Below are 9,969 nucleotides of genomic sequence, written 5' to 3'. Positions count from 1 at the left end.
ATATATATATATATATATATATATATATATATATATATATATATATATATACACATATAAAAGGGCGCTATTGGTGGTCAGACCAGTTTTGTGATCGTGTAAAATTTTTGAAAGAAATTGTCGAAAAAATCAGGTTTTTGCTTTTTAATTTTGTTCAAATTTTGATGTAGTACTTTAAAATAGTCGTAAGTTCATTAGTGAATTCAACGTTTGAGGTATTTTTACTTCAGATTGTGTTGATTTTTGTGTATATTTTTTAGGCCTGCACTTGTGTGTGTTCATGCAAGGAAAATGTCTGGGTCTGCGTTAAAGGCTAGGCCTACAAAGTCAAAAGTGGTTGAGGTGCAAACTATTACTAGTGATAATGGTGATACATCAAGTCAGGGCAAATGTGATTCTTGTGATTCTCCGGTCCTAAAAACGGATAGAGGAAGAATTTGTGGACTTTGTAAATATTGGTTTCATTCTCAGTGTCAGAATGTCAATAAGACTAAATGACTGGTTAACTAAAGGGGATCCGTCAATTTGTTGGTATTGTCGAACCTGTGCCTCCTGATGTAAAGAAAAATTGTGAAGCAAATTATAATTTAGTAAGCCATGCCGATAATGTAACTGAGAAGAATTTTGATGAATTGTTTGAAAGTAAATTGGAAGACATTAGAGAGAAATTGGATAGAAGGAATAATGTTGTTGTATTTAGGCTGAAAGAGAGTGGCGCAGTTGATGGGAGTGTTAGGAAAGAGCAGGATTTGAATTCGTTAAAGGAGTTGATGGATATCTGTAAAAGTTTGTTTCAGGCTTGGTAAGCGTGTAGAATGTAAAGATAGACCCTTGAAAGTTGTATTTTTTAATGAAGAGAGTAAGTTTAAATTTATGAAGTCAGTTCGAAATAAGGAAGTGTGTAGAATGTATGTGGTTCATGACGAAACTAAGGCCGAAAGAACTGAATATATGAAATTACGATAGGTCATGGATGCACGTCTCGAAGCAGGTGAAACTGATTTAGAAATCAGATGTGGTAAGATAAGGAAGAAACCACAGCGGATTTAGTACTGAATCTAATAAGAAAATATTAGATTTTAATTTCAGAAAATGTTCTTGCTTTTATACAAAATGCGATTCTTTATTTAATAAGAAAGATGAGCTTGTTGCGAGAATTGATTGTGAACAGCGTGATTTTATTTTTTTGACTGAAACGTTTCCAAAGAATTGATTGTGAACAGTGTGATTTTATTTTTTTGACTGAAACGTTTCCAAAGAATTATCTGTTTGACCTGTATTATGATAGTTTAAGAATGGATGGTTATGAGATTTTTCATCCAACGAAATCAGTTCGAGGAACGGGTATTTATGTTAAACAGGAGGCCTCTGTGTCTGAAGTACTGTATGTTTAAATCAGGATTTTCAAGAATCAGTTTAGTTGAAGTTCAAACTTCCCTCCGAAGTGAATGTTTTAATTGGTTGTGTTTATAGAAGCCCAAGTAGTTCAACTTTTAATAATGAGTTGCTATTTTACATGTTGAGAAGGGCGGAAGATTTTCATACAGATCATGTACTTGTGGTCGGGGATTTTAATTTTAAGTCTATAAATTGGTTGTCGTTGGAGGTCTCACGACATAATCTTTCTATAAATTTTCTTGAGTGCGTTGAGGATTTGTTTTGGATTCAACATTGTACGGCACCAACAAGATTTCGTCAATGAGATGAGCCAAGTGTTCTTGATTTCATTTTCTCAAGGGAGGAGTTCTTTATTAAGGATTTATATTATATGCCGGCTCTAAGGTCTCAGTGAACATGTTGTTTTAACTTTCAAGATAGTTTGTTTAATTCAAGTTTAAGAAACACCGATGGTACGAAATTTTTATAAGGGTGATTATGCAGCTATGAGGAATTATTTGCAGAATTTAAACTTGGAGCAAGTTGCAACAAAGTTGACATCAAATGAGTTAGCATTGGTGATTGAAAATTCCCTTCAGGATGGTATTTCTAATTTTGTTCCACTTGTGAGAAAATGTGTTAGTAAAAGAAAGCAATGGATGAATAAGGAAGTTGAAGAAGTAATTAAAATGAAATATAAAGCATGGAATGGCTATCAGAATAGGAGAGATGAGGGATCATGGAAGGTTTTTGTGAAAATTAGAAATAAAGCTACTACGGAAATTCGCAATGCTAAAGCATCCCTGGAAAGTAAATTAGCAGCCGAAGTTAAAGTGAACCCTAAAGCTTTTTGGAATTATATAAAAAGTAAATCTAAATCTAAACAAAGTGTACCTGATTTGAAGGATGAGAATAATGTTCTTTTGTCCTCCAGTAAAATAAAAGCAGACATTTTTAATAAGGCTTTTGTAAAAGTTTTTACCAAAGAGGATTCTAGATCAACATGTCAATTATGACGAAATTAGGACAGATGTTGTGAGTGATTCAGTTCTATTTGTCTTATGGAATTGCTGGTGATTTGCTAAGATGGATTGAGGCTTTTTTGTGGTTGATGGGGAAAAGTCTGAATGGCGCGATGTTATTAGCGGAGCGCCTCAAGGCAGTGTCCTGGGGCCATTATTATTTGTCATTTTTATAAATGATTTACCAGATGTAATTTTGCAATCTGATATCAGGCTTTTTGCCGATGAAACAAAATTGTTTCGAGAGGTTTAGTCCGATTCGGAAAGATATTTGCTTCAGTCTGATGTTGATGCAATGTTCAGATGGTCTCGGGAATGACAGTTACCCTTTAATTTGACTAAATGTAGCGTTATTCATTTTGGTTCTAAGAATCCAGAATATCAATATTTTATCGGTGAAGGAGCTTCTAACGTTAGCATTGAGTGTGTTACACAAGAAAGTGATTTAGGAATTTTGATTGACAACAAATTCGATTTTTCCGCTCATGCTACTAAAGTTGCAAGATCTGCAAATAAGGTTTTGGGAATGATTAATAGGTCTTTTAAGTATCTCGATAGTTGGAGTAATATGTATCTATACAAGTCTATGATTAGACCTAAGATGGAGTACCTATGGTGGCAGTTCATGGATACCGTACCTCTTTATCAAAAAGACATTAATCATTTGGAAAAAGTTCAGCAACGTTCTACAAGGCTTGTGTCTGAATTAAGAAGAAGTCTTATGAGGAGAGGTTAAAAATATTGGACTTGCCTACTTTAGTGTTTAGAAAGAAAAGGGCTGATTTAATTCAAACATTTAATTTTTTTTAAATATAGATAGGATTGATGAGGGAAAGCTCTTTCAAAGATCTATATTCCATAAAACTAAGGAGCATTCTTTAATAGTCTATAAATCCAAACCAAATCTTAATTTGAGGAAAAGGACATATGCGGTTCGGGTAATTAATGATTGGAATTCACTACCTAACGATGTTGTAACTGCTTCAACTGTTAATAAATTCAAGTCTGGCATAGCAAAATGTTGGTCTGACCACCAGTTTGAAAGGCAAATGGGAAAAACCCATAATAATAAGTGCGCGAAACAAGGAATAAAACAAGTCTCGTCTAAGCTATAAAAGTTCATGCTAAGCTTTTTTGACCTACAGCTCTCAGCGTCCAGATTATCAAGGTTTATTTTTTGAAAAATAGTATGCTGTTGATGTGTCATGAACACATTTAGGCATTATGTTGAAAAAATGTGTACTGTACTCGCGCAAATAAGCGCCCTTCTCGAATAAGCATGAAAATTTCCTTAAGCGCCCCATTCTAATTTGAATAAATGCCCCTCAATAATCCAATCAATCCTGGGACTGTGGATGTTGGCATGATTTGAGGTGTGGAGTGGAATCACATTCCTGTAGTCAATATCAAAATGAGGATATTTATCTTGAACAGATGAGAACTCCATGGACAGACAGTATATTTCCAACTTTCATCTTCTTACATTTGTCTATAGCCTAGTCCTACTCCTTTTCCGACAATTTGCACCTTTAACACATTCTCATATGAGTTTTTAAGAATACCTGCAATGATCATGCCATCCTGCTAATCTCAATCGGACGAATATGGCCAACAAACTAACCACCACACTAATTTCATCTGCTATTCTGTTGTTATGTAGGCCTAATACTGTACTCACAACATTCTTGTCATGACAAGCCATGCTCTCTGGACGATTATCTTTTCCGCCGCACCACCATTCGTAATTTGCGGTTTCCTGATGTCCTTATATAATCGTTTTTCATTCAAAATGTGCCTCTTGAATTTAATAAGTTCTCACAAGAACCCCTCGATTTTCATCTATTTCCATAAGCGCCCCCTCAATTTCACTCTGTTTTTATAAGCGCCCCATTCGAATAAGGGCCCCGTTTGAATAAGCGCCCCTCAAAAAGTCCGAAAAAATATTTTAAGCGCCCGGGCGCTTATTCGCGTGAGTGCGGTATGTATATATACACCCACACATCATATACACCACCCCAATTCCTCCGGATGAAGTTTACATTCAAGCGACAAAACAACCACAAATTACGCTCTCTGCTCATGACCCCGCCCCCTTTTGAACAATAATCATGGTAAACTCTGGGGGGGGGGGGGTGCACACCTGTTTTTTCTGCCTTCATTTCTGGAGGAACTTTCACGGGAGGCACCATGCCACCTCTAGATGGTTGAAAATGGCACTCTCAGACTTTGAATCTCAGAATTTGAATATCATTTTATTTTTATCCATTTATTTTATAATTTTGAAAAATTCAGGGGGAGGGGGCGGGCTAGCTGTCCTCCCACTCTACCTTGGATCCGCTACTGCATCACGTGTGCCGCTAATCAAGTGAGTGGAGTGTTTGCTTGATAGCTAGATTCATTGTATGCATTTCTTTTTATCTAGGGTCCCTGAATCGTCGATACTTATGGCATGATCGAGAGCGCCATCAAGAGTCTCGCTCTAAACAACTCAAAGTACAGGCAACAGTTAGTGATATTTGCGATGTAAGATCAAGTGCTAATTTAGTAGCAAATTTTCGTTCTGAAATTAATCAGTTTACAGAACTCATGGCAAACTATGTTGAACTGACAGACCGACGGGTAGGGAACATGCAAAGACCAGCGCCAGGTGCATTCCCTGGGGGAACGTTGGAGGACAAAATACATTATTATGAAAATCGTAGTCTGAAGTACACGAACGTACATGAAATGTTTATGAAATCAAGAAAATGTAACTTCAACAACACAAGGATTATCTTCCTCAGGGATGACATCGCTGGAATGTACTTCAGAAGGAAAGAAGAAAGGATGAAGATAAAGGTGGAGGCCGAGGAAAAGTGCAGGAGGATATACAAGATAGACGATTTTCGAAAACGTTATATTAGTTGTGAATGTAGGCCTAACAATGACGTTGTTTTTAAGACCATTCAATACAGGCATTTATCAAAAATTGATGATCAGAAACTAATAGATGATCCAGCTAAAGATGGCATAAGCAGCAAAAACTGCGCTGGTGAAACATTAACAAGCCAAGACCAACCCTTGTGTATCATTGTATCGCACAAATTACATGATACCCCTGCTCAGGGAGTTATAACAACTCCCTGCCCTGCCACTTATGAAGATAACACAGGTGGGCGGCAAAGGCGACCATTGCGAATTTGTTACCGATTGTTTCGACGCATTTGGCGGTGGGCACGCAAGCGCAAACGCCAAAACAACAGATCAATTCAAGGTACCAATAACCAACAATAATGCATTGTATAATAAATAACTATGGACTGGTTCTGAATAAAGTAATCATTTAAAAAGTGTAAAACATTTGCAGCTTTATTAATCACACACATGTAGTTTGGAAACAATTCCAACTAGAAACAAGATTATTTTAAATAAGTCAAACACTATAAATTGCCAAAAAGTACCAATTTTAAAAACAAATTATAAATCAAAATGCTAATAATTGATTCTATATTAATTTCTGTATGAAAGCACATATACTGAAGAGACAAGACTTTTTAAAACAAACAATATTTCCTACCGAAATCTACTTTTCCATTGTCACATTGCTGTAGAAATTTAAAGATGCAGTGTATGTCAAAAAAAAAATCGGTAAAAATCTATAATTTTGAATTGGATCATTACAATGAATATGTTATGAGCTTCTGATTTACAGACGTTTTTACATACTTAAATATACAAATTCAAGTTATTCAATATGGAATTGGATTTTTCTTTTTTTAACCCAATAACAGACAATATACCTTTAAGTAAATTTACAGAGTTTAGGGCCTACACATAATAGATATATATATTTTGAATACTTTGCTGTATCATATAAAACGAATAGGCATAGGTTTTGCTATTATCATAACAATATATATATTTTTTTAAATTAATAATCATCGTTTTACGAGAGTGTAAACCAGTCAGCGTCGGACGGTTACTGATGTTTCCCATTGGTGTTCTCGAACAAGACAATGAAAGCTGCTTTAACACGATTTGACCCAGAGACATCAAATTGAAAGTCAAGCATCTCTCATTTGCTGCTCCACTCATTTAAATTCCTAATTAATATTATTATTCTCGAATTTCTATAAAATATAAATTAATTATTGTATTTATATTTTTATGTGATTTTTAAATAAACAAAATTACTCAATAATTACCAGATATCGTAAGAAAATCACACACATATCAATCAATCAACCAATCAATAGGCAATAACCACAAATCAACAGAATCGTAATTAAATCATACATCAACTTATAATAAATTCATGAATTTAACAATTAGTTGAACATTAGATACTGAATTATTTGTTTAGGTAAAGGTAGTGTCTCTAACTTTGTTAAGTCATTTCTGCCAAAATAACCACGTATGAACAGCCTTGATAGATGTTTTAATGAGCGTGGGGTATCGTTCATAGTGATCAAATGGGATCGAAGAGGCTCTTGTAACCTTTCAGGAATATTCATATTATTGTCATAGAGACAAACAGTGTCTGATCCCTCAATCACGACGTTCGCTGTCTCAGTTTTATAGGGCACGTCCATCAAAAGTGGAAGGAGCGTAAATGGATCATTTCGACTGAAACTTAATGTCCATACTGCTCCGTTATTGATGAGAATTTTTAATTTCTCACTACATATGCTGTCGATGAAATCTAAATCACTGTTAAAAAGACTCTGTAGTTTTAGTAGAACGTATTGCATTGGTGTTTCTCCACTTTCTGTCTGCACATTCGGGTTCGCGCCATATTTCAACAAAAGTCTAAGCATATCCGTGTCGTCGCACATTGAGCATGCTCTATGGATTGGTTGGCATTGTCGATGATTGCAAGAATTGATGTCTGCGCCATGTATAAGAAGAAGTTTTGCGATTTCAAGGTTCCCTTGCGCTGCAGCTCTATGTAAAGGAGTGTTCAATTGCGAGTCAGCTAGGTTAGGATCTGCTCCATGTTTCAGTAGAAGTTCAACGATTCCCTTCTCTTCGCTAACGACGGCTAGCCTAAGTGGAGTTACACGGTTCCTCGTCGGTGGCATGGTAATCACGTTCGGATCAGCGCCATACCTGAGTAATAGAAACACGAACAATATATTTCCAGTTTGCGCAGCGATGTGTAATGGCGTCATTCCATTGCGATCGCGTACATCAGAATCCGCACCATATTTCAAAAGGAGCTCAAAGCAGTCGGGTAGATCTGATCGTACTTGTAGGATCTCGTGACCAAAATGACGATGTTTGAAATTGGAATTGGCGCCAAATTTAAGCAATATTTCAACAATATCTGTATTTCCTTTATATAAGGCAAGGTGCAAAGCTGGGCAGCTGGTCATGTCCAACGAATTGACGTCGGCACCGTGATTTAGGAGAACCTTAATGGCATCAAGGCTGCCATATCGTGCCGCAATATGGAGCGGTCTAAAGCCGCACTTGTCAGATATCTCAATGTCGGCGCCATTTTCTATCAAGCACATCATATATTCGGTGTTGTTTTTGTAGACAGCATGGTGAATAGGTCGAAGTTGCATTGAACTTTGGGGTTGGTTGACATCAGCTCCTTGTTTCAGAAGCTCATTCAATCTGCTGACTGGTTGTCCACTGTTGATAGCATCGATCAGACTCTGAGAGCTTAATGCTGTTTCTGTTTCCATGATTACCACCAGCTAGTATTCCTGAAAAAAGAACAAATATATAAATACTGTATATAGATGTATATATATATATACGGTATATATATATATATATATATATATATATATATATATATATATATATATATATATATATGCCTATATATATATTATATGTATATATGTATATATATATGTATGTATATGTATGCAGCTAAAATACAAGCTATTAACGCGATGGTAAATTCAAAATAGAGCTTTTATTATGCTAATATGTACTTCCCTATTGTTAAGCTTAAAAACATAGTAAAAGAAATTGTTGAATATGTACGTAATTGGCTTGGTCTGAATAAATCATCAAATGTTGATAATATATTCATTCCATTGGGAGAAGGTGGATTTAGTGTTGCTGACCCTGTAAAAACTTATATTGCGAAAGAAGCTTGCATTTGCTATTGAAATGCTAAATTGTGATGATGTTAACGTTAAAGCTGCAGCTTCTGATTCTTTTGATTTACATATGTTGAAAAGTAAAGTTGCTAAGGTAGACACCCCAAAGAATGAATAAAATTTTGGGGGTTATACGATAACTGATGAAGGAAGAATCATTAAAGGAAGCAAATCCGTCTGGCCTTGGATTGAAATTAATGAGCTTTGAATTAGTAGAAATATTAGCCTTATCAAATCTGATGAGGGGGTGTTTGGTTACGAATGTGAAAAAAAAAATGAAGGACAGGGGTAACTTATAATTAGATCACATGAAGTCATGTTTATTATGTTAAGACAAAATATTTAAGAGAACGAATTAATAACTTTAGAAAAAGAGAATCACAGGGTAAATTTTTTAAAACTATGGAATCGTTCATAAATTGTCTAACAGTCACCTGTGTAATATGAAATTAACAGATAAGCTGGTATCGTTTGTAGTCAAAGGTAGAATGCATTTATTAGAATGCCACTCGTTGTTTAATTTTTACTACCCCAATGCTTATGAAAAAAGTGCAAACTTTGTAATAACCCATTCGAAACCGTGGCTCATGTATTAAATGGATGTATGAATCTTAGAAAACACCATATTGCCCGTCATGATCGAATAGTTAATTATATTGTCAGAGAATACTGTAAGATTAAATTAGATAAAGTACAAGTGTTTGAGAATCAAATAGTTAAAAGTAATATATGTTTGGTCTTGATGATGATAGCCAATTACAGGCAATAGAACACAGAAAACCAGATATATTAATAATTGATAACAATCAAAATAGATGTTACATAATAGAAATCTCGACACCGAACGATGCATTCCTTGACGAATGTTATAACACGAAAGTAGCATATATTCCAATTAGGTATATTATTGAAACTATATATAGATATAAATGGGAAGTAATGCTTGCATCGTTGGTTCTCTCGGTAATAGACGATTTTGGCCAGGGTTGAGTACCCTGGGGTTTAACAAGGAAATATGTAAAAAAAAATATGTCGATATTGCAGTGTAAGCGTTATGATTGGTTCACGGTATACTTGGCGAAGTAGGTGTATGGCCACTGATAATTAAATATTGGAACAGAAAGTTGTAAACATTGAAAGTAAAGGTGGTTTATGTTATGATTTGCTTAAGTGGGGTAAGTTAGGGATCCGCCTTGGTGGATCTCCAACATGTATATATAAAAAAGAACAAATAAAAGTTATTATTATATATATATGTCTATATATACATATATTATATATATAAACATATATATATATATATGAGGAAGGACTAGTGTTGTCCGAAAGCTCTGGTTCTATTTCTGGCTGTTTACTTACGTTTACTTTTTAGCTGTTGCTTATCATTTTTGTATCTCTACTGAGATCCAGCCATTGTTTCCCACAGCATTGTTGTTTTCCAGTATTTTGCCTTTTAATCTATATATATA

General features: G+C 35.0%; 2 protein-coding genes across 3 annotated transcripts in view; one reads left to right on the top strand and one right to left on the bottom strand.

The window, feature by feature from the left end:
• The first annotated feature begins 4,839 nt into the window (after positions 1-4,839).
• LOC117111805 lies at positions 4,840-5,672 on the top strand. Its single transcript, XM_033254793.1, has 2 exons — positions 4,840-4,922; positions 5,183-5,672. Exons 1-2 carry the CDS (start codon positions 4,849-4,851, stop codon positions 5,670-5,672), a joined length of 564 nt encoding a protein of 187 aa, XP_033110684.1. The 5' UTR covers positions 4,840-4,848.
• Positions 5,673-5,745: 73 nt separating this feature from the next.
• The window catches only part of LOC117111802 (serine/threonine-protein phosphatase 6 regulatory ankyrin repeat subunit B-like), a 6,158-nt gene continuing 1,934 nt past the window's right edge, over positions 5,746-9,969 (bottom strand). For both annotated transcript variants that reach the window (XM_033254791.1, XM_033254790.1), the window contains one exon: positions 5,746-8,092. In XM_033254791.1, the coding sequence (XP_033110682.1) occupies positions 6,707-8,071 (1,365 nt within the window). In that variant the 5' untranslated portion in view covers positions 8,072-8,092 and the 3' untranslated portion in view covers positions 5,746-6,706. The remainder of the gene's footprint in view (positions 8,093-9,969) is intronic.

Source organism: Anneissia japonica, unplaced genomic scaffold (assembly GCF_011630105.1).
Source record: "Anneissia japonica isolate Jap-2015-1 unplaced genomic scaffold, ASM1163010v1 scaffold287758_len931624_cov196, whole genome shotgun sequence".
NCBI classification, from domain to species: Eukaryota; Metazoa; Echinodermata; class Crinoidea; order Comatulida; family Comatulidae; genus Anneissia; species Anneissia japonica.
This window is presented reverse-complemented; position numbering and strand designations above follow the sequence as displayed.

What these genes read in the sequence shown, in the direction of transcription:
- LOC117111805 (XM_033254793.1), top strand. Translation starts at nt 4,849, where the DNA reads ATGATCGAGAGCGCCATCAAGAGTCTCGCTCTAAACAACTCAAAGTAC. An exon ending in CAGTTAGTGATATTTGCGAT is followed by an intron (nt 4,923 to 5,182) that starts GTAAGATCAAGT and finishes TATCTTCCTCAG; the next exon opens with GGATGACATCGCTGGAATGT.